This window comes from Psittacula echo (assembly GCF_963264785.1).
Source record: "Psittacula echo genome assembly, chromosome: 1".
Classification (NCBI taxonomy): Eukaryota; Metazoa; Chordata; class Aves; order Psittaciformes; family Psittacidae; genus Psittacula; species Psittacula echo.
This window is the reverse complement of record NC_137735.1, coordinates 115634821-115660438: the sequence shown is the minus strand read 5'-3', so window position 1 is coordinate 115660438 and position 25618 is coordinate 115634821. Positions and strand designations below refer to the sequence as shown.

At 35.6% G+C, this 25618-nt stretch overlaps 1 protein-coding gene across 5 annotated transcripts in view; it reads right to left on the bottom strand.

Annotated features, from left to right (window-relative positions):
• CDK17 (cyclin dependent kinase 17) overlaps nt 1–25618 on the bottom strand; it is a 94387-nt gene that overhangs the window by 46070 nt on the left and 22699 nt on the right. For 3 of the 5 annotated variants that reach the window (XM_080621953.1, XM_080621954.1, XM_080621955.1), the window contains 3 exons: nt 24336–24651; nt 9023–9171; nt 4447–4485 (listed from right to left, as the gene is read on the bottom strand). In XM_080621953.1, coding sequence (XP_080478079.1) covers nt 4447–4485; nt 9023–9140 — 157 coding nt within the window. In that variant the 5' untranslated portion in view covers nt 9141–9171; nt 24336–24651. The remainder of the gene's footprint in view (nt 1–4446; nt 4486–9022; nt 9172–24335; nt 24652–25618) is intronic. The other 2 variants (XM_080621952.1, XM_080621956.1) reach the window with 2 other exon arrangements.

Here is a 25618-nt window from a genome sequence, read left to right as displayed (position 1 = left end):
ACTCAGACCTTTTGAATGAGAGTATTTCTATTACACTGGTGTAGAGGATGAACACATGGTTTTCCTTTGAATGTCCCTGAACACTTTTTGAAATATGAATGTGTCCTGGTTTTGGTTTTGTTTTTACTTTATATCTATATGCACATACACACAAACACATGCACATATACATATATACACACTTATTTTTAATACTATATCCATGTTATCTTAAGCGCACATCTTCAGCAAGGTTTAAAATTGGGCAATGCATGGTGACTGTGACTGCTGTATTACTTGATTTTCAAGTCTGGCAAATAATGAGCTGCTGGCTTATTTCATTTGGATCATTTTCTTGTATTTCTTGCATCCTATCATTTCAGCTCTGTTATTAATGGCATAATACAAAATAACTACAACAGCATTATTAAAAGGCAAATACTGTTTAAAATACAACCAGCCTGGCTTAGCAACGCTGTATGAGCTGCTAGACCATGCTGCTGATCTGTTTTAGAACATACACGTATATTTCAAGAAAATACAGTACCTCGTAAGGTATCACTGCTTTGCAAAGTGCAAAATAACGTCAACATCAATGCTAATAAACATCAAGAACAGAAAATAGCTCAAATCAGCTGCTGAAATCTTTCAATTGGGAAATGACAGAAGTTTACACTCGAATGTAAGTGAAACTGATTTTTTTATTTCATAATGATGAGAACTGCCAGAGTCAAGTAGAACAATATAACCAAGAAGCTTGTCTGAGGAGTTAGTTAAAACTGACTATTTTATGAGGTTATAAAGATGTCTCCTCTTTTTCCTTTAACTACAATTTAAATTAGCCACAAACCCTGACCTGAAATTACTCCCAACTTAGGCAATTTTTAAATAAATCCCCAATGTTTCTTTCCCTTGTCCATCTATCTTAAAGAGCCATGCTACCACTTTCTTTCCTGTGCTGGATTTCCTTAACTGGATTTATTTAATCTGAGCTCCAGAGAGCCTGCAAAATTGCCTGGCATTTCTATGCAAGGCCTCAGCAACTGACATACTGTCACACATCAGTCAGCTGCTCCATTAAAGAAAGTGTTTTCATTAGGAATGTAAATGCATTTTAAAATTTTCTGAATATATAATGCCACATATTCAACTACCTCTTTTCCCTTTTTTTTTCCTTCCTTTTTAAGGCCCATGAGTATCTCTATCATACAACAAAAAGACCAAGCTGGCTTTCAGATTCCACTGCCTAAATTCTGGAATGATATTTGCTTCAGCTAGCTTTAATAAAGAATCAAAATCACCTGTCATACATGATGACATTTTCCCTTAAATCAAACATCTCTGATAGTGCTAAGTAAGGCTGTCAGAAAATGTATTCTTCAGTAAACACTATCCAGGCTGATTATGTAAACCACACAAATACATAAATATTATATTGTAATTTCATACAAATAAAGGAAATAAGATCTTTTTTGTAATCAAAATGATTACATTTGATAAATGATCAGAGACCTGATTTGGGTATATAAGGGGACCTGAATTCAGGCATGCTCCATATTCTTAGTAAGGATGTACTTCTGTGCAAAAGCAAGCCTGCCACAATTCACTGCTGCTACCAAAAAGGTGGCTCGAGGTTCTCCCCTTGGCAAAAACAGAAGTGTAACTTTGGTTTAGATTTTTGAACTAGATCATCCCAGGCATGCAGAGTGCTGGTGATGACAAAAGGGTGGAGGCAGAACCTCACTCACCACTTTTAGCTGCAGCTTGACTTTGGACTAGCTCAGCTGTAACAAAATCCCACTGAACACCCTGAGAATCAGCTACTGATTTTTATAGAACAGGTCTCTACACAGTTTCTTTTCCATCCACCTTGACCTCACCCTTGCTCCAGAAAACTTCCAAGGTTTCTTAGTTTGACTTTTTTTTTTTTTCACTTTTTTGTTTCCATAGGAAATGGGGAAGTGTCAAAACTCCACATATGTGAAACTAAACCCTCCACAGAGCCTTCCATTCATGAAGCTTGCAATGCATCACAATAACCTTTTAAAATCATTTATATTGACTGTCTCAAATGCTACTGTGCTACAGCTTAATCATATTCTGGCATCATCTACTATGCATCCATTTAACTAATCTGAATGTGTTAATAATTACTCAAATTTTACCTGTCTTCTGGCAAAAAAAGACTGCTTTTTTTTCGGACTTTCAATACAAAATATTTTGAACAAACTGCCTTACTGAAGTAGCTGTTGTCAAGAAGCCTGTTATTTCTTCAGAAATCATAGAAAGCAAGTGGGTGAATTTCTGACATTTTAGAGCTGGTATGCTGCACTATACAGTATTTAATGACTTGGCTATAAGGCTGTCAGACCCACTCAGTAAAATTAGTTTACCGTAGGTGATGGCTCTCATTGAAATTTTATTGAAGTAACCCAAAGCAGCTATACGTTTGCTATATCTGTACTTTCAAGGGGCTGCATGAGGAACACTGTAGAAAATACTTCATACATTATTTTACGGGGTTGCTTCCTTGGCTCCATGATACTCAGGAAAATATTAAGTCACTCTAAAAATAGAGCCAATATCACTTAAAACTGTATTTATCCACTAAATAATAAGATGAAACCTTCAAACTGTTGACTATTACATATTAAAGACCTAGTAGAGCCTCAAGGGATTCCCCTATTGATCAAAATTAATCCATTTGAGTACAGCACTCATGTCCAGAGCAAATGTTTGTCACTTGGAAGACACAGGGCAAAAAATATTGCTAGCATATTTGCAGAAATATGCTGACAGAAACTGAAGAAACAGCCTTGAAGTTTCCCCAAGAAATGAAGTACCTCGATGACTAAAATGGTGCTCTAACCTTTTTTTTTTTTTTTTTTTTTTTTTTTAATTTGGGACAGAAAAGACAGAGATTTTTCCCAAGGTGTCCGTTTAAACTGCAAACCCAAGAGACAATACACAAGGCAAAAAAAAAAAACCAGGGAAAAAAAAAAAAAAGACAAAGAAGGAAAAAAAAAAAAAAGAGATCAAAACATCTAAAAGACACTACAAAAAGCCTTTCAAAGTTAACTTCACATATAATGAGGTTTTGCCCTCAGCTTAGGTACAAAGGCAAAGAAGATCACAATCAAATGAAACATATTCAAAGCCTAAAAGCTGCCTTTGAGATTTATGTATTTCATATTGTTTAAAAGATAATTCTCAAGACAGTACTTCTGGTCATCAGAATATGTACTGGAACATAAGTAAGGCACTCCCATACCTCCGATCATACATGACACACCACTGGTTGCTAATCCTCCCTTTAAAAAGCCTGACTCCAGAAGGCATCACACTACACCACATCTTCCAAAACACTGTTTCAAGTACAATTTTAATCAAAGTGAGAAAGCATCATAGGCAATACATAAATATCCCTGCATCCCCCATACAACTACCCTGTAGGTCCCAGCGCAAGTATTTGTAAGGCCAGACTGCCCAACAAATCCGGAAACAGAATCTGGCTGCTTTTCACCCTACTTTCAGAAATAACTGTGTTGACTAGTTATCTGCATTTCACTTTTCTGTACTTAACAAGTCCACCTGAATGCCACTTTGAGAATAAAACTCTACATATCCATCAGTGAGCCTACGCTAGCAGGAATTTGGTCTATTTACTGAGTCCACTTCTGCATCCAAGCATCACGCTCTCCTGCCAAAACTGCATTCTGCTTGTGAAGGAAAACATTTATGATTGGACAACAACCCCCCTTCCCTGAGACTACGGGTCTCAGCAGCATGCTTTCAGGCACTGAATTTTCATGCTCATTTCACTTCATAAGCACTTCCACACATGAATAGACCTTCCAGGATTTGTGGGAAGAAGCAAATTAAAACAGAAGGGAAGAAAGAACACTATGTTGAGCAGCATACGTGGGATGGAGAAACCATACTGAACAGTAATAACAAAAACTGATGTATGCCACAGCACAGAAGGGCACATTCAGACTATAATAAAAACATCACCAGTACAGTATAAGGGACAGTGCCTGATTTGATACTTAGCTGTGACAGCTGCCAGTTATTTCCAGTAATCTGTAGCTCTAGAATGAGCTCTAGCACTTCCAGGGATTTCTTCCCCCACCGATATTTTTACAGTGATACTTTCCTCCAGTATCAACAGAGAAATGTTTCTGATTTATTACCAGCAAGTATTTCTGTGCTCATATTTTCAATTCAAGAACACTGTCTTGAAAATATGTTGCAAAACACTGTTTTCCTTCCATACTCAAGGAATCACACATAGCAGATGGAATGGGAGTTTCTCAGCTGTACTGAAGATGATACAAAATGACTACAACTACAAAGACATTTGGATGTTCTGAGACAGTATTGCAATGTGTCAATTTTTATAAACATTCATTCCTCTTACCAGAGTATTAACTAGTCATTAAGGCCTTAAACCTAAAAGACACTTACGCACTTTACTGTAGCTGATCCTTCCATTATTACTCACACCTGTAAAATTACAAAAAGATTATGCAAGTGTTTGTGAGATTGGATCCTATGATCACACCACTGAGCTAGAACAGACCAAATGGAAATAAATATTATTCTAGAAATTAATGAAGCCATTTCTATGAGAAGCTCACTTTTTTGGTTTAGTATATATGTGCATATATATTATCTATATATAAAAATTAAACTTGCCACTATAGAATGGCTTTCCAAGTTATTTATATATTAACGTGAGATCTGTGGATGTATTTCTGAACATACCTTGTCATTATTCTTAAAAGCATGCTTGGAGTTTGTGATAATGTATTTTGTAATATTAGACAATACAGTCACATTTTTCCCTTTCATTAGAGAGCATATTCATATGTATTTAAAGTATTTGCATAAATTTCACAGTTAACTGGGCTTTAAATATGCATGATTTGGATGTTACTTCTAGCCAAATTTCGTTAGTCGTATGTCATTGGCAAGGAAAAAATTCAGGAACAAATTTAGTTGTCAACTGCTACAAATTACCATTTAGTATTTTTAATATTAATCTGAATACATATCACACATTAAGGTAGAACCTAGAATTAAAAATGCAAGCTGGCACATTGTTAGCATGCTTGAATCTAGACAGAATGAAAAATAAACAACAAAGCCAACTAATTGCTTTTATATGTTGAAACGTTAGAGATCATGAAAAGCTTCTGTACTTAAACAAAAGACTAGCCCAAAGTATACTTCATACAGTCCACAGTTCATAAGGCTTCAGATGTGTATTAGGCATTTCACCCTCTCTTTTTATGGTTTATGCATCTGATTTGGTGATGCTTCCTCACCCAGCAGCCAATTATGATGAATATAATTTGTAAGGCAGCTTTAATGATACACAGGTTTCTGGTCACTAAATAATTTGATGGTGTTCGAGAAAACCAAAACCAAACCCAGAACTGCTGGATATTCTACATTCAGTGCAATAGCTCTGTGCTATTGCATCAAACAGTATGGGTTGATCCCTGCTAATCCCATTTTGCTGCTGATGGACGAGCGCTGCATACTGAGATTGTACTGACTGATGAAGGAGGTTATGTATGAAATGAGACTGCACACAAGCAGTTAGCTGATTCAGTGGTATCAATGCACTGCAAAGAAATTAAAAATTATGCATCTATTTTTATGTCCATGAACTACTAATGGGACAATCTGTTCTGCACTAGGAGTACTGTTCTTTAAAAGCAAATCTTCAAACAACCCACTCAAAGCTAGAGCTAATGACAAAGTGGGGCTCTGGACTGCAGCAGCAGTTGTTTGAAATCGGAGGCATCTGGTCTGGGAGACGGAACATTAGGCAGGGGGCTGAACAAGACAGGTTATTACAAAAGGGTGACCACAAGGAAAGGTTCCTGGTACTATGTGCATGTGATCTACATCTGGAATCACAGAGCTGAACTGGAACTTTATTATAAAGATTTTACAGGGCAGGTATGTGAAAATCAAAGAGATGAGCGTGGATCCTAGGTAAGCACAGATGTGGTTTTCTACACATGTGGCCTCCACAACCTCTGCAGTTGAGTTACACAGCAATTTTCCAGGAAGGAAAAAAGCTGGGTGTATCAAATTATATCCTTCAGTGAACAGCCATCAGAATGGAAGAAGAGGAGACAAAGCAGGTGATTTGTGAGGAAGAAAAAAATAAAAAAGCAAAATAGAACAACAGTGGAAGAAAAATCTGCCATAAAGGCCTTCAGTATTCAGGGTCTATCTCTGCCTTCTGGAGCTAGGAGAACAGTTGCTATGCCCTTCAACCACCATTTCTCAAGTTCATGATGTAATAACAGTTGAAAACAAACCACATGTGAAGAACCACCTTCTGAAGACTGTTTGTGTCCCTGACTTTGATTCTCTGTAGATCAAGATATTGGCTTGCCTTTGATTTACTAGTGCGTTTTAAGGTCCTTCAAGATCAGATCCAAAGCCTGCAAACTGGGCACACTTCTGTTCCTCTGTTCCACAGGGTATAGGAGCTGTTTATTATTCTTAAAAGCAAAACTAGGGAGATTGCTCTCCTGCCTTCTGAGATCAGCACCACTGCAGTAAAGATGCACTTTCAAGATCTTAAAACTGTTCTTCAAGAAACTACATCCTCTCATGTGTCTTGGATGGATATATACAATTAGTAACTAGCACTCTGATTTTACAAGATGCCAAAGCAAACCTTTCTTATTTAAGCACTCTGTATTTTTTTTAAATAATGTCCACTGAAAGATGTTTTTTTCCCCCAGTCTACATTCTCTACCAAACTTGTCTTTCACCAAAAGAGAGAACTCATTTCCTGTTTTTTCCAGCAATTGTTTTTGCCCAAACCCCAATTCCTACAGTCTGCCTGCAAACTACTCCTTACAAAATATTTTGATCTGTGGAAAAGTTAGAGCTTCCTTTAGAAAAGCAGGATTAGCTGGTGTAGCAAGCATTTTCCAACCCTACTTTCTAAGAAAAGTAGAGTTGGAAAGGAAAACCAAAGGAAAACAAAAATCCACAAAGCAGTATCCTGTTCATCTCTGCAAGATCAAAGATAGAACAGGTATTAACATATGCATTCTAGAAGTATCAGAAAAAGGAAGCAAATGTCATTAAACCTTTTTTAAATGACATAAAATGAGTTAAGATTACACACAGCAAAAGTACAGTTTATGTTTATTATTCTTCCTCTTTCAAGAGGATCAATACCACCTCAGTATCCGAAGACACTTTACTAAGGCACCAACAACATTCTGCAGCTGTATGCATAGCATGTATTGTATCACACAATATTAGCATATAAGCTTCCTTTTGGCCAATGTACTAATGTGGACAGCAAAACAAAAGGAGCACCAAAACCTAAATAATGAATTTTCCATTAGAAACATTTTATTGAATTGTATTTTTATCCCTTTTAGTATCTACTGAGAATGTAAGTTTGTCAAACTTTGGCAACAAACAAGCAGAAGACATCCAAGTATTGCGGTTTGAGGTACTTGTCGGATAAATACTACAAACTGCAAACAGATTCATACATGGTTTGAGGTGATGTAACTCATGCTTCTGTAAACAAGTTATTGTGTCCTCTGTCCCTTGAGCTGGCATCCAGCACATGGTCCAGTTTCAAGTAAAATCTTTTCATTCTTCCTGGATCCAGTTTTCAACTGAGTTAATTCAGCAACCAAGTTCACTACATTCACTGATACTGGTGACAATTTTTCATGCTTATTTCCCAGTGGCAAAGTAACATTCTTAGCACTTATTTGCATAATAAAAAACAATCTGTCAGAAGTATATACAGGTCTGAAGAAAACATGCATCAGTAAGAAGGGTAATACAACTGAAACCATGTGGGACAACTGCTTAATGTCTCAGAATGTACTTAGCAGATATCACTGCAAAAATACTACTAATATTGTTTCATATGCTGTTGCACCAGCATAATTAGAAGTTGTAATAAATGTAATTTTCCAAACTACTGGCCATGGCCTATGATGATGGCAGGTAAATATCAATAAATATGCTAGGGGTTAAGGGTAAAAAAGGAAAATACTAGTAGCTTTGTTTTGTCAAAGGTGCATTAAGCTTTCAGAAGCATGGTATGGAACAGATCTTGGATGGGGTTTTAAAAGTCTGCAGGGCAAATTCCATTGCCTCTACTCCTGCTTAAATTTCTCAGCCCTGTCTGTTTTCAGTGGGAAAATTCAGAATCATTTACTGGTATGAAGTAGGAGAGGGGAAAAAAAAATTAAATACATCAGATCATTTAATACTTGAGAATCTTAGATGTCAGCAGAGCAATAAATAACACTAATCAGCACTGAAGATGGAATATGACTTAAATGCTGCGGCCCAAGGAACAGAGCAAAGCAACAAAAATATCTTCCAGTCATTATAATTGCAAATTGCATTCAAAAGCAGTATCATCATTAATGTGGACTTTACAGCAGCCAGTACATTTATGGGATCAGCCAAAGACTTGCGTAAGAATACACAGGCAAGCTGGTTATCTTGAATGCTTCAAGTCACCTCCATATTGCTAAAGTACTATTGAGAGACATGAAGAGGTGACGAAGTTCTCAGACTCATGCACTGCATCACCAATGATAAGGTAAACAGCTTTATTTGTAATATTTAAGCAACTACTATCAATCATATTACCAAATAATGATTTTGAGGAAAAAAACCTAAATTTGAAGCCATATGAAGTTGATGTGAGACCCACTAAATTCATACAATTATTGGTTTGTTTACTGAAAGAGCATTTAGGATCTTTGCTGCACACCACATTAAATATCAATTTAGGTAGCTTTTGATAAATAGCTCTATAATAGTTCAGTATCAAAGCAAACTAATATGTAACAACATATCAACCTGTTAAAAGAACTAGGATATCAAATGTAAGACAAATCAAAAGAAAAGCTGAGCCAGCAAATCCATGCAATTGTGAAAACTGAAATAAAACCCAACAACACCCACTTGCGTAGGGCTCACAAAATTCTCACATTTTCTGGGAAGCGAAAGATATGCTTACCGTTATCTTTGCTGCTGTTTTCTTCAATTGTCATTTGTTCTGCTAGCTCAGACAGCGATTCATCAATGGTCTGGCTTCCACGCAAGGTTAAGGAAAGTCTCCTCTTAAACTTTTTCATTCTATCAATATTAAGTCTGGCTTAAGGAAGCCTGAAAAAAAGGGGGAGAAAAAATTAGTTCAGAAAACAACATTTAATTATCTCACATAAAAATGCAGGAAGGCTTACAGAAAATTTAATTAATATGCAAGTCATCTGTAAAACAATATCCTTAAAACAAGACTGCTCTACTGGACTGAAGAAGAATGTCTTGAGAGGCAAGTGCCATACATTTTTTGCAGTTTTTATCTCTGTTAGGAAAACCGAGAATTTTTGTTTAAAAAAACCCCAACAAAACAAACAAACCCCCCCAAACAGCTAATTTGATCACTAATTTGATCACTAATTTTACAATCCAATAATAAAACATACAGTCATCTGAAAACTTGACAGTATTCCGTTGCCTTCTCTGAAGTCTCTTTCACCAAACCCACTGAGGATGAAGAGGCTGGAACCTTCTCCCTCTTTCAGCCCATTTATTTATAGACCAGAAGGTACTGAATTTCGTATTTTGCCCTTTTCACAAAAGGAGGAAGGGGACAACACTAAAAGCCTTAAAAACAAAAGCAATTCTCAAGCCTGATCCCACCTAGGGAAATGCATAGCCAGGGCCTGATAACAACAGCTAGAATGGATGTTTCTCTACAGTCAGGCAATAAGACTAAACTGGGAACAAAGCAGGATGCACTTTCTCCATGGAAAGCAGTAAGCAAACAAACAATAACAACTAGGGTCCACACCATAAACATGCTGCCACAAGTCTAAGCTGGTAAGCAAATTCTGCAGTGTGCCATACATTTGCCCTTGCACGACGAGAAACACAATTCTGTCTTTCATTACTCCATATGGGCAATTCACTCTAGATGTTATTTCACAATAACTTGTTCATCTGCTCATAGCCTCCAAGAATCACATAGGCAGTGTCAAACACAAGCACAGCATACTTTTAAGCCTGAGCTGTTCATATGTTTTTTTCTTGCATCAGCCTCTTTGCACTCCAAAACACACAATTCACATGCAAAACTAAAAAACTTCTTCAAAGTTCTCCTTTAAACAGAAAAATGCAAAAAGTAGTATGCTAAAGATCTGTATTTAATAACAAATTGGAATACAATTACTTTTATATTGACATTGTTCCTTTACATATATGCCTTTCATCTATGTAGCTTACTTATGCTACATAATAAAAAGGAGAACAAATCAGTGTAACAAGTTGGAAGTGGTTGGTGGTGGTAGGATAACGCATATATACACTAAATCGTTACAAGACTATATTACACAGGACAGTGAGTAACACATAAGGATGGATAAAAGACCTTTGGAATTTGAGCCCCAAAGTCTGAGATGAACAGTACAATCCCTGGCAAAGCAGCAGCTGCATCCAAGGGGGAACAAACAGGGTAACATCTTAGACAACCAGAGCTACTCTAAGCCAAAGTAGTCAGCCACCAGGTAAAGATACATAGGAAAGAAAAAATTATAAATGCTGGAGACAATGTTAAGCCAGCAGTTTCTAAACTGCCCTTTTAATGCACTGCTGTGTGTGCAAGAAAGCCACACCTTAGTATGAGTAATTTTTCTCTCACTCAAAAGCAGGATATTCTTATTGTTAAGGTACTGTATTCAGAGAACATTCCAAGGGGAACATTTACTCTTCCTCTTCAGGTCCTGTTTTGAAGACCTTACTTAAAACTGGTATATTTCCGTATTTATTTTAATTTTTCCAAACCAATGGCCTCTGTTTCTCTTAAACCCCAAGATTTTGTAAGAGAGAGAGAGGGGAAAAAGAAGAAAAAAAAGAAGAAAAAAAAAAAAAAAGGACACATCTTTTATATGTGGTTTTACTTAATTCTCCTGTATTGTTCTTGGAAACCTGCATCCTCCTACATGTATTATCCTCAAAAAGGATACATGCAATTTTTAGCCATGTAATGCCCTAAAGCTACCTGACAGCATAACGATTTCTCTCCATTTTCTACTTGGCAGCAACTGAAAAAACAGATGCCTTTATATGGAAACAGGCCTTTCCTGGGTTTTGATCTTGATTTAAGCCTACACAATTTTTTAATCAAAAAGGTCTACTTATGAAAAATATTACATATAAATTAACAGACACATGGATTAGAAAACCCAAGAGACATTCTAAATCTCAAGCTAATATAAAAGCAAGTATTTTGTTAACTAAGGTAAAAAATTTCTCCTGGTAAAGGAAGGCTTCATAAAGTGCTGAAGCAACATTTTTACTAAGATTCTGAATTAAGTTCAAGGCTTGATTTTGAAACAATTTAACAGTAAAAAGGAGTTGTGAGTGGAAATCTGTGTGTTAGTGAATGCTTCTTTCTATTGAAATGTAATTCAGGGTTTTTTACACAAAAAGATGCTCACAGATACGAAAACAAATTCTCCTCCCTTAAAAGCATCAGTATTCTTGCTAATTCAGACGTGTAAAGGATGAATATATTTAATAGAAAAAGAAAGGAAATAAAAAAAAAAAAAAAAGAGGAGTGACCAGTATTTAGTGCTTGGAAATGTCCTAATCTCCAATTTCTTTCCCTTCTTTATTCTCACTTCCAGCCAACATTGCAGAACCTACTAAATGTTGGTAGTTTCAGACAAGATCTCTAGGAACAAGCTTTGAAAATCTGATCCATGCAATCCAAAGCTAGCATCGGTTCTCTAAAATGAGAGCAATTTCACAGAAAATTCAACTCAGTTTAACAAAATTGAAGGGAAGTCATCTGCTATTAGAATCATAGAATCATAGAATAGTTAGGGTTGGAAAGGACCTTAAGATCATCTAGTTCCAACCCCCCTGCCATGGGCAGGGACACCTCACACTATTCCTTTTCACCAATTCATAACACATGTAACTTCTTTTCTCCATTTAACAGTAATTCTAATCTAAATCCAAAATTGAGTTACCTGATTAGTAATATATACCTAGTGGCTATGATTAAATGCAGTAAGACTCCTGATGTTTCCTGAAGTTCTTAACAATTGTGAGAAGAATATGTTGTTATTTTTGAGTTTCAGAACAGAGCCTGGGGCTTGACTATTCTAGTCTGTAAATTTATTTATTCTGAATAAGTCATACCCAAATCAAATACTTCAGATGCCACAGCAGATAGATGTGTACACTTGAACGCAACTAATGCAAATTCTAGTCTTCTGAAGACAGAATGAGGACAAGCAATCTGATACAATACTATCTGATACAACCCAGAAACAGAGACATACTTGTTCACTGGAACAGTTTGCCCAAGAAGCTGTGAATGCTCCATCCCTGGCGGTGTTCAAGGCCAGACTGAACAGAGCCTTGAGTGACACAGTTTAGTGGGAGGTGTCCCTGCCCATGGCAGAGGGGTTGGAACTGGATGATCTTAAGGTCATTTCCATCCCAAACCATTCTATGATTCTATGATTCAGTCCCTACACTGACATGAAATGTAAGAAGAGACAATGTTTTCAAGGAACTGCTGCTTCTTATAAATGACCTCCAATCTAACCCTGAAAAGTTGGTGTCTTTGTCTTTAAAAGCAAAACCAGTTAATCCTTCAAAACTTCACTAAAATTTACCTTTCATACACTTTTTTCTCCTTAGAACGTGCAGAAAAAGTATTTTCCAACATTCAGTCATTAACACAGTTTGCTTCAATAGTTTCAAACTCCTGCTTTGCTCTCAATGTCATTTAAAAGTGATCTTTACAATAGACTTCTGAAAACAAACTTCACAGTTCTAAATCATCCAGGTGAGATCACACTTAAACGAATGGGTTCTGGCTCCCTTTCTCTATAGCAGGCCAATCCTCCCCACAATGCCTGTAGCAGATCACAGCTAGCAAATGCAGATATTCACCCTGCCTATGCAGAAGACAAACATTAAAGCATTTTCATTCCAAAGAATTAACTCAACTAGATTCTGCACTCATCTATTCACCAAAAATCAGAGGTGCTATAATGCCAATGGCTAACATTCTCAATAAACTCCTCAAGCTCCCAGACCCTTGGTACCTTGAAAGTGAAAACAGGGATACATAAGATCTTTATACACAATTAACATATATGGCATGCTTAATCCTTTTAAATTTAAACAAGTTCAACCAAAAGTTTCAAAAGCAATAAAGTTATTTAATAGCTTACATTTTGGCCAGTTTATTTCAGGAGGGTCACAAATACCTAAACCTCACTAAGATTTTGCTGATTCAAAGCCCTCTGAAGTCAAAGGAACCTGTGCTTCAACTTCAATAAGCTCTGGATCAGACTAAGTGCTGACTGTTCTTTTTCCAGAAGTTATATTGCATTAAAATGCACCTACATAGAGATTAAGCATTATAAAATTACTTTCCCACTTAGACACACACTGAAGTAGCTGTGTGACTGTTCTTACAACCTGCTTTACAAAACAGTAGGTGTTTTCCAAACATCTACAGGCAGTTCTTGTTCTGAAAAACTCATTAGCTGTCATCTCAGATAAAGTGGGAGGAAAGGACAGGAACAGGAACCCTATGTAACAGCAACACATGAACAACAGTGTGAACACAGCATGGTCCTTAAAGATGGGTTAACAAATTAAAGCCACAGGCATAAGACATCAAAGAAAGCAGGCAACAGCATTCCATGTGAACTAGGACAGGAAGAGCTGTAGACACATGTGGGATGCTCAATCTGATTTCATAAAATCACTACAGGCGAATATTTTGACAAGATCTGAAGATTCTGTCAAGGGATTTATATTTTTTAGGATCTAAGATGGAAAATCAAGTGAGGTATATCAACTGGAGAATAAAAACTCTCTACCCAACAAGAAAATAGAGTAACAAGAATCATGAAATCCTTTCTTAATATGGCACTCAGCATTACAGTTGTTAATGATTCTCAGAAACCATGATGTCATTCACTGTACCACTAAAATCTAAAGAGATAATAATTTAAAATTCCACTAGCATTTTAATTACATCAGTTACAGGTCTGTTAAATATTTTCAAGCATATCATAAACTGTGGATCATTTGTTTGTCTGATTAATAATTTTAGATTCATCTAATTTAAGAGTAAGTATTTCTCAAGGTGATAATCCAAGCTTGTGTTAGAAAGAAGAGGTCTTAAAAGCTTAGAGGACTGCAAACAATATTAATTAAAAACAGAAACAGGAAACGCCTGTCAAGGATATTGCCCCCTTAATCTAAAAAGAAAACTGCTTTACACAGCTTTTATATTTATTAAACTGTTCTCAATCTACCTGAATTAAGGAAAAAAAAAAAAAAAAAAAGGCAGCTACTGGTCACATAAGCATGTTGCACATCAAATATAGAGCAATCTATTAATTACACTAATGAGAAATATATGGCTAACTTATCTAAGATCACCAACCACCAGCTGGAGCACTCGTAAAATTCACATCTAACACATATGTACTTCCCTACAACCACAATTCTGTTTTACAAGAATAGATTATATATATGGCATCTTACTCACTACATCTGTTCTTTGTCTCAATTCACATTTATTCACATTGGTGAAGAAGTTTTCTATTGCATTTTTCCATGCTCTGTCCTTAAAAACATCATCACTCTGGCCAACTAGACTCTTGTCAGGAACAGAGCTATTTAAAAAGTTATTACCTTTTATATTGCATTAGGTCAAAGAACTGACATTGTACAGATATAAGCGACATCTGACAAACACGGCCTTTGTTACAGATGAAGGAAAAATAATTCAGAAGTGAAATATTACAGCCTAGTTTGACCTCCCAGTGAAAAAAAGGGCAAAAGAACCCTCACAGCCTTTTTCATTATGAATAAACCAATATTCAATATGGAATTGAACTTCTGGGGTTAAGGCATTTTTTATGTGTTTATAGAATTGCACCCAGTTACTGAAAACAAGACAGGAAGATATTCACAATGGTTAACTTCTTATTCAAGGCCAGTTTTCCTAGTTAATACAGGCAAAGAGATTTCTCCCAAAGTGAGTAAGAGCATCTATATTCAGCTTCTAGTCTAGATCATCAACTGGAAGAACCTCTGCGAACAAAGGAATAGATGGAAATTGGCATGGCCTAATTTAATTTAGATTGTGAATAGTTTTTCTTATCTTTACCCTCCCCCAATCCCTTTGCCTTTACAGAGTAACAAAGGACAGTAAAACAAGTTTGGGGTTTTTTTAAATAATTTTTAAGTTAAAATAAATATACTGATCATTACTACAGGCATATGTAACTCTACTAATGGTACAGAATTCATAAAGAAAGAAAAACATCAAATCTGCCAAAAAGGTCAAATCTTGCAGCCCTTTTTTCATATCTTATGCTTCTTTCTCTAGTCATAAAGCTTTATCTTGATAATCAGGGCAAGTCTGCGTTCTTTAAAATGTACACATGTATCCTCTCCCATATAGATATAAGCAGTATCAAACAGCGAAATCAAGAGACATTCTTTTTATAGATCTCTCTAGATAAGATAGATTGTACTGATGAAGAGCTCCACATTAATTATCAAAGGTTCTGTTCTTTCAACAGCCAAGTGAAAAAACACAGTATGAATCTTGTTATATTGGCTGACATTTAAGTTAACAAAACGAATAAGCTGACTGGCAATGCTTCTTGCATTTGCTGTCAGACCCATAAACTGAAAGTCTTTTTTTTCTCTTGAAGGGGACAGCAAAGACCAGAAGATTACATGGATGTAGCATATATACTACCAATGAGCTATGGAACTTTCCATCTCAAAAAATATGCTGAGCACTGGAAACCAAAGGCAATCTCTGTAATTTTATGAGCTTTGATTTATGAGCAGAAAGCCTTAATAAAGCTTTCAGGGGAAAAAAAAAAAAAATCTTAAAGAAAAAAAGCTGTGCACACAAAGCTTGCTGCTCCCTAAAACTGAGATTATTTTAGTGACAGATATACAACATTGCAGTCACCACATTCTCCTTTTGCAAATAAGCCAGTCTTTGGAAGAAAACTGAGCAGAAAACCTCTACTAGGCTCAAGATGACATGTCAGTTAAAATGTTGATTCTAAGACTGAAAAGCATCTGCAATCTTTTGAGAGCCTGAGAAATTCTGTCATTAAATACTTATACTTCCAAAACCTAAAGGCTTGCTTCCTCTCTGCCCCACAATTCAGGCACCAAATCAAAGACTCTCATAGTGAAGAACCTTCTCTCAGTCTCCAGTAGGTCTCAGCCCAGCACCCCCTGAACCTTCAGCATTTGCTTCTTGCTGTGCTCACATAAAAGCTATAGTTCCAATCCAAGGCCTACGGCAACAAAAAGCTTTCAATTTATTTCAGTATTCTTGAATCAAGCACCAGGAGACACAACAAATACACCATAGCAATATAAACTAAGATAAAAACTGAAGACCCTCCTGATTTGGATACACAGAGGAGAGTGGTACAAGTTTCTAAGCAAAATTAAAAAAAGTTTTGGCCTTCTTCCCTTAAAACAGAAATTAATTACACTGGAGAAACTGTTGAGGAAACCTTATCATGGCCTGCCTGGGAATTAACAACCAAGAGCTGTAACAGCTCATCCACACAAAAAGGCTTAATTATTAAAACTGCAGACAAAACAAAGACCATAATATGTTTTCTTTTTTCTATGGTTAATTGGTATAACTGCTGTAAATTTATAGCATGCAAGTTTTCTTCCAAATGTCAAAGTTTTGTGTTCATTGCTTGTTGAACCTCAGTACACATTCTGCATAGTGGGAACACAAATAAAAACCTGCCAAACAACTCATAGAAAGGCTTTACATTAAAACTTGCATGGCAAAAATAAAACCAAACCCTTCCATAATTATTACATGCATACACATCTGCACATATGAATGCACATATCAAAGAGTGAGGAATGGTTTAAAACCAGACTTTGGATGCATTTCTCTTACTCTGCTGTGCACACGCAGAATAAAATAAACGCAGCAAGGGAAACAAAGCTGTTTCACAGTAATTGAGGGGTTTGTTTTGCTGGACATTTTTTGGAAGAAACCACAACGTAACAACACAGGCAGAATTTTCAATACACAAGTAAAAGACTCTATAAGCAGTATGATATAGATCAATATTCTAAAGTCGTGGCAACATACACGAATAATTTTCCTCAAAATAACAAGCCACATTTAAGATCTGATGCACCGAAGGCATTACACTGTGCCACAAAAGACATTGAGAAAAGACTGGTATGATACAAGATAACTCTTTGGAGACTTATTTAATGCATAAGATTTATCAGTCTCTTCCACACTACATATTTTTCTGGAGATTTCTGACAATAATAGGCTGCGGCACAATTACTACGTCTGAAATAACAGAGGAATGGAACATCTTGGCTACAAGTAAGAAAGCAACTACTGATGGAAACAACAGCTAACCAAGTTTCTCATATTCAGGTCGAGTACACATAATACCTCCAGTGAGATATCTTAAAGATAATTTCAAAGGGGCAGTAAGTAAACTTGTTCTTGCAGTAAATTGCTTGAATTAATGAACATCTTTTACCTAAACTTATAAATTCCTCTGATATTTTTTTAAAACTCACTAATTATTGTCTTTTCTTCCCTTCTTCAATGCTGTAATTGGTACAATTTCTGAGGAGATTCCTCAGTGGCAAAAAATCTTTGAATAATAAGGCACTCACAAATTTTTCTACTGTATTATTTTTTACATAGCAGTCAAGATGTCCCAGCATGGGACCAATTTGTTCTATTACCACATTCAGACAAATGTTGCTTCATCTGTCTGAAGTGTCCATGCTGTCATTTAATGGTCAACTGGGTATGCACACACGGATCATGCCCGTATTCATTTCCAAGGATACTAAACACATAAGAAAGATAGTATTCCTAATGCAAATTATTATCTAGCTGACAACCTGGGAAAGAAAGAAGAGCTTTGACATATGCTTGCCAAGTGGCTTCACAAATAGTTATGTTGGCAACAAAAAAACGCCTTACAAGGTAGAGAAGAAACCATGAGCCTGCTTAAGCCAATTTAATACCTCCACAGAAGTAGAGCACTGATCACTAAGACTGCTCACTGGGAGCAGTGTGATATAACTGATGAGTACCAGAAAAGTAGCCTGAAAAACTGCAGAGTTTTGCCTTGAGCTTATTTAGCCTAGCTAAACAAAAACTGAGATCTGGAATAAATGAAATCTGTGAACAAAATAAAGGGCAACAGCAAATGCTGTTAAGGAAAGATGACATAGAAATACAAGAACAAATGGATACAAAATAAAATAAAAGCATTTAGCACAAGTGCCTTCATTCTCTGAAAAAAGGTTCAGGCTATTATGATTCCCACTACACAACATGCAGATGCTTCTTTCTTTGTCTCTATACTTCACCTGCAGCAACATCCCACTCCAAAATTCAGCTGTCCTGCCAAGCCTAACAAAAGCTATTTTTCAGGGTATTTTCAAGGAGCAGGAACAAAAAAAAAATAAGCAAACCAAAACCAAACCAACAACAACAACAAAAAAAAGGTACATCTTCATTTAAACATAAAAAATAAGGCAACTGCCAGACATGAACCTGTCACAACTGTCACTGTTAGGTCAAAAATAAGAACCCTACATAGAGATTAAGAGATCTTGAGATTTTTTTGATTTGAGATTTTTTTGCCTGTTCAGGTAATTATTCTCTGTGTGTCTTTTTAAACACAACCTTACACATTGCTCTTCCTCAAGGTAACTGAAGACTGTCCAGACAAGGGTCCCCAAATTCTGAAACTAAGCAGAAGAACTAAATTACAGACACGTAATTTGGGCGACTCCAGTTAATCAGTTTGAGGCCACTCTCCTACTAGACTGAGCAAGCAGTCTAACACATCAAATGACACCAATGAAGCTTTACATTACCTTATCTTAGTATAACCAATTCTCTACCTGAAAGTATCCAAGCAAGTTTTCTGGACCTTGAACAGAGACCAGCAGAAGATTAAGAAACAACAACAACAAAGGTTATATGGAATTGAGGCAGTGACAAGATGTCAGCTAGACTCAATGAAGAGGAGACAAATGGCAACCATTAAAAGTGGAAAAATACATATCTGTAAGTAAATAACAGATCATTAAGACAGCATTAGTATATAGGAAACCCGGGAAAGTAACAACTATTAATGTCAGTCAATAACATTAAACCAAACATGAATAATTAGCAAACAAAACCTAAAGGACAAGTAGTGAGTCGCCAGATTATTTTTTACCAGAATTAAAACAGGTAAAATAACTGTGACTAATACTAGGCAAGTAACACTGATACCATCAACAGAAGCAGGTGCACACAAAAAGCAACGCAGACTTTCTCTAGTAAGCTACAGTTGAAAGGCAGAGTAAGAATAGCTGGCTATTTTATGATGAAATCCCTGTAAAGAAACAGCAGAAGGATCACACACATATAGAGAGCACTGTTCCCAAATACATTTTCGTGTTGGGCAAACCTATTTGCTCTCTTTTGTTTCTCCGGAAGAAGAAGGAAGTGAAATTTTATGTTTGTCTGCAAAATAATTTCTTCTGAATTACAAACACTATCATTCTTCTGATGTTATAGCCTAACACTTACACAGTCCCATCCTGCCTAGAACAAAGTGGCCCAATAAGTTTATAAAAAAAAAATAAATTTATTTGCATTCTAAGCAAATTTTCTCTTTTTTACCACCCAATTATGCTACTTTTCAACATACACAAGTATACTGAAGAGCAACCAGGAGAATCCTCTCACTGTAGTTTATTTCCTTTTGATAAGTAGGCCTGAAATTAAACATTCCAAGAAGCTTCTAGCTTTCACTTGTAGTACTTATAATTCAGATCTATAGTTTTGCTTGCTTTAAAATCTATCTACATTTCTGTTTAATAAAAGGGAACCCAAGAGAATGTCTTCAAAAGGACTAGTTATTTATGCCTCATTAGTAATTTGTAAAAGCACAGAATAATCAAGTACTATGATACTGAAAGTTCAAGTTGTGCATCTTGAAGTCATTTTTAGCACAACACTTGGTAGCTAGATTTGTGAAGTAAATAAAAAGAGCTGTTAATTTGTTTTTATTATTAAAACCAAACTACATTTGCTTCTAAAGTAGGTTTTTATAAATAATTTTAAAAAAATACTTTGCGCTTCACATGAAACCCAAGTAAGCCAATTTCAGCACCTCCAACAACTTACTACAGATACTACAATCAGCTCTTTCTTATGACTATCCCAACAGCTATACTTCCCATATCTATGAATATATTCTTATTGGAGAAACTCCAACAAAATGCAGATGAAGAGCTCAGGGTATCAACTTAATTATGAAAACCTAAAAGTAGAGAATAGCATCCACCATCCACAGAGCTACATGTCATAATATACTATGCTAATTAATAGTTTCAGAAATCAAGAGAGCTTTGGTTCTTCACAACTTAGCTATCTCTGCTGTTGGAGGAAGGATCCAAACTGCAGTTTTTGACCCCTCCCCCCACCAAAAAAAAACCCAAAAAACCACCACCCCAAAACTGAAAAAAAAAAAAACCAAACCTCAAACTCCCCCCCCAGATACAAACTGTTAAAGGATTATGAAATACTTCCCTTCTGAATTCATCAACCTTATTGAGAGATATGCTGCAGGAGAAACTTCATGATGGCAGCAAAATGTGGTAGACATGAAGTGCCTTCTGTCTGACTAAAACTGCAGTAGAAGCATATACTCAAATTAATGAAAGCAAAAGTGGTTTCCAAGAATCAAGACTAAATTTGCTAAATTGAAGAGGGTGGTTACAGAAAATCCACTTCGGTTTTCAGAGAAGTAGCAAGTAAAAATATGTATTATCTTAGTATATTGTTCCTACATAAAAGAAACTGAGAGCAAAATCTCATATAGGAATTTTTGAAAGTGGCAAGCAACCAAGTGAACATACAAGAACTGCGTATGTTATAAAGATCAAAATACAATCCTAACTTCACTGTGATGATTACTATTTAACAGCCTGACCTGTACTTTGCTGTCCACAATATAAAAGCTATTTCAATTGTCTGCTCATCTTACCAGTTTTCAACTATATTAAAGCATTTGAGCTACTGAAGAGAAATTACATTCTATCACCATGCAGACCTATGAAAAAAACCAAAAACTATCAGCTATTTTCATTGCAAGTACCCTACCAGTATTTAAATGACTACTAAAAAAGACTGTTAGCAAATTATGTATCAGTAGCAGTACATACAAGCTTGCTCTTGTCAGGGAACTTACTCTGGAATCTACAGTTTAAAATATTAAAACAAAACCACTTTGAAGCTAAAATTACAGTGACGTTTCCATGAAAAAACAACTGGAGCCGCTGGAAGAGGAAGTTTGAACAAGGAACTGCAATGGACAATGTATGACAGAGATACAAACTATAAAATGACCAAAGAAGAGAAACTGAAATAGAGAGGACACTCAAGGCATTGAAAAGAGAAGAAGTGAAAGCAAGGACTGGATTAAGCTGCATGCAACAAGTTCTCTCACCAGTAAAAAGAGAAAATGATGACAGAGACCTGATCTACATCTCAAGACAGTAAATCAGGTATTAGGCTGCCTAATTACTAATCAAAAACTTGCACATTCACACTATGCACAGCACCACAGCGATCTGGCTTCTCTGCACAAATCTTCTCAAAACACTTTGCAAGTGTAACTCTATTCCAAACCTATGCTGAACAGAGAGCATCAGCTGTCCTACCAATACTGAAAAGCAGCATTGTTAAATGTTCTGATCAAGTCAACAGAAGTGTTATTATTTGCCTACACTTGATCTGGACCAAGTTTGTACCGATGGATGACCCTGCAGTGAGTAATGAACAAATCCGCTATTGGTAGAGGTGAGGCTGTGACCTAAGGTACAGGAGCCTGCATAAAACTAGCTGTACACACAGCACTTCAAAGTAAAACAGAAACCAAAACACCCTACAGCCTCCTTAACAATCTTATGCCAGATGTCAACAAAATAAGTTTTCAAAAATTCTAATTACACGTAATATTCTTACTTTGTATTTTGTTTAAAGAAATCTCTTCCACCATTACTTGGTACAATATTTTTATTTATATCATTGAGCTAATTACTTTTCTACTGAAGACATTACAACTCCCATCAACTTCCATGAGAACCACTAGGCCAATGTAAGACAGCTCAGAAACCAAAAGGCTTGCTTTAAATTTCATTACTGAATGTACATTTTCCAAAATTTACTTCATCTCAAAAAGGTTTATATTAAAATATTAAATTTTCTATTTTCCAAACCTTCACCTTCCCAATTCCCAAGTGTCTTCAAGAAATAAAAGTTTAAGAACCCAATCTGTTATTTCACAGGACCATCTTGAAACTAAGGCTTTGTTTTGCATAGGAGCAAAAATCGAAGCATTCAGTCTCCTAACTGAGTACCATTCTCCTCTTTACTCAATGCATGATTATTATTTTTTACTTGACTTTGCAAAAAATTAGTATCTACAAAGTGTCTAGTCTCAAGGGCTTGTTCTTTAGAAAAAAACTCCTAAGAAGGACACACAAGATTAAAGGACAAAGTTGGGCTAATCTGTACTTATGAAGTCTTCTTACAAAAATAATGCAAGAAAGGCTGAAGATTTAGCATCACTTTTACTCTATCACAATATATGCTAATGATCTGCCACATCCAGTTAGCAAACCCTTAAGTGTCTATGGCAGGTTTTAATCTTTAAAAGGGAATGAGACCCAAGATCTCCAGAGCTTCAAAAATCTCTGGTTTCCTTTACTGAACAAAGCAAGCCTTAAGTTAATGTAGTTTTACTATCCAAAAATCATTTGAACATTTAGTCAAAGGAATGATGCCTAGTGATATCAAAGAATTTGGTCTAATTCATCAGAGACGCAAATATCCATTGCAAGCTCTATTTTGGTACTCTCTTCACTTATCCTACCCTCAAAGAAAATGGAAAGACCAAAAGTGTGGCAAAAGCAGAAGTCAGGCCATGAAAAACTTAAGTAAAGAATGAAGTCCAAGAACAGATTTATTAGAAGTCCTCAAAACTCAAAAGGGAATTTTGTTCTATGCAGAAATAAGGTAATATTCTGTAACAGAATTAATTGTAACTCATCCCTGCAGGTAAACCAACAATTTCTTTCCTTTTCAGAAACAGGAAAAGACAAATGCTGTGATTTATGTGAGGATTCTAGCAGAAAAACAACTGACAACTCTTACAGACAATAAAAAACAGAGCACTAAGCAAACTTCTTACTTACATGGTCTAGCTAACATTTTCTATGTGTGCAGCAACAAAAAATTTACTATTTTTATTAAATCAGATATACCTTAAAACAAAGGCAAAACACTTGATTTATTAATTCAGTTCTAATATCATGTATTCCACTACTCTTAAACAGCTTGCGCTGAAAAAGTTTGAATTGTTCTAGTCTGTGATTTTAAAGCTATTTACTTGCCTGCAAAATCAGAGTAGTCCTTTCAATTATGAAGTAAATCACTAGCCAGCCATTACTCTACCATCTGTGTTCAGCCCTATAGTCTAGATGGCAAATCTAAATTTCAAGCAGCTGAAATTATTCAAGTAAAAATACTGAAGTGTGCTATTATTTCTAATTACCTTGTACCCTGCATTGCAGTTTCTTAAATTTGCAATAGCTTAAAAAAAAAAAAAAAAAAAAGTTGAGAGAAATATGTGACTCAGCCAATTTGACAGGAAGGTTTGGTATTTTACATAATTCACACTTCCCACAATACGTATTCATATCTGGTTTTAAAGCAATTACAACTAAAGTTTCTAATACAATGAACTACTAACCCACAACATTTTTTTAATCAATCCTCAAAATCAGATAAACACACTAACAGCTGTACAATAACATGTCCTTCATACTAAATATTAATGACAGAAGTGAATTCTTGGGAGCAAAAGATTCTTATTACTATGAAAAGCAATATGCTACAGTTAAAGGCTATATGGTGATCAATGTTGATTTTTCTGCTCATTTTCTTAATGCTTAACTTCTATTTTAACCCATGAACAACAGGAGACAAAACAACTCTGACTGGCAATAAATGTATTATTACTGAAGGTTCAGCTATTTAAAACACTGTATTTGACTATATATAAGAGCAGGTATAGCTAAACAATAAATATCTAATAGAATGGAAAAAAATATATAGCAATACAGACACATCAACCAGCTACTTGACGCTTTCACCACTGAAGATGGAGACTCACCATTCTGGCCTAAGTGGATATATTTAAGAAGAAAAATATTAACACTGAAAAAATTATAACTTCCTTCACTGTATTTGCACAGCTACTGTTGAAAAGTATATCATCAAGAACAGTTCTTCTGGAAAGCAAATAATGTAAACAGTATGCCAACATACTAAACTTCAAAGAAGGATTTGCTCTGGACAAATGTACATAGCAATCTTCAGTTCTCTGTAGGGATCATGTAAGTCATGCAGCAGAGAAACTCTAATTCAATGGTAGGGTGAAAAGTCTTCAAGGAATTGAAACATGAAACACGTTCAGAATAGTTAAGCATCTAAAAAAAAAAAAAAAAAAAATCAAACAATGAACAGTATAGTGGTCAATAAGTCAATACTACAGAAACATACCCATTTTTCCTGACCATTTTGAGGACAGATTTCCTTGCTACAGATTTAACTAAAAGCCTAACATGAAAGCATAACATCTAAATGTGGTTTTAGAATTCATTTCTCCATCTTCTTCCCCATTATCTAATCTATGATTATTTCATTTTATGTAATAGTATAATCAACTACTAATTCAGAAGCTCCCATTTTGCTATTCTAACAATGGAAGGAAGTAAATGCATTTTACAGTTGCTTCTGGTCTGATCCAGATTCCATTATGACAGACACCACTCAGAAAAGCATTTTCAGAGTACTGAGTATGCCTCAGAGGTAGTGAGATTTGTATGTGTGTGTTTATCTTTCTCCAACAACAAAAAAATCCCAGTAAATAACCCTCAAACCTTTCAAACACTGAAAAAGAAAGAACACTGACAATAAATTTTGTCTCTCAACCCTCAGTGATCTCTACAGAATCAAAAGTCTCATGCTCAAGTAAGACCATTTCGGTTTTTAACTGCATGTGTTTACAAAACCGTATGAAAGTGCCTTTACAAAACCCACACCACTGAGCCAGCACAGAGTAAAAATATTCTCCTTATATAAAAATGCACTTAATATGCATTTCTGCTCTTTAGTTTACTCTTCCTTGTGTGTCACAGCTTATTCTTGAATGCAATAGATACATGAGACATTAAGTTCTCCTGCTCTGCTGAAGGTAACATTTCTGCTATAGATATACACAGCCAAATAAGCTAACCTACCATGAAGATTTGAAATCTAAAGAACAAAATTGTAATTTGTGACTGAGGATTCTACTGAAAGCATCACAAATTACCATACTAAAAGGCTCAAATCTTGACAAATACTTTTAGAGCTACTTTTTTTCTCTTCTAGCATTGATTTTAAAAATTTCCA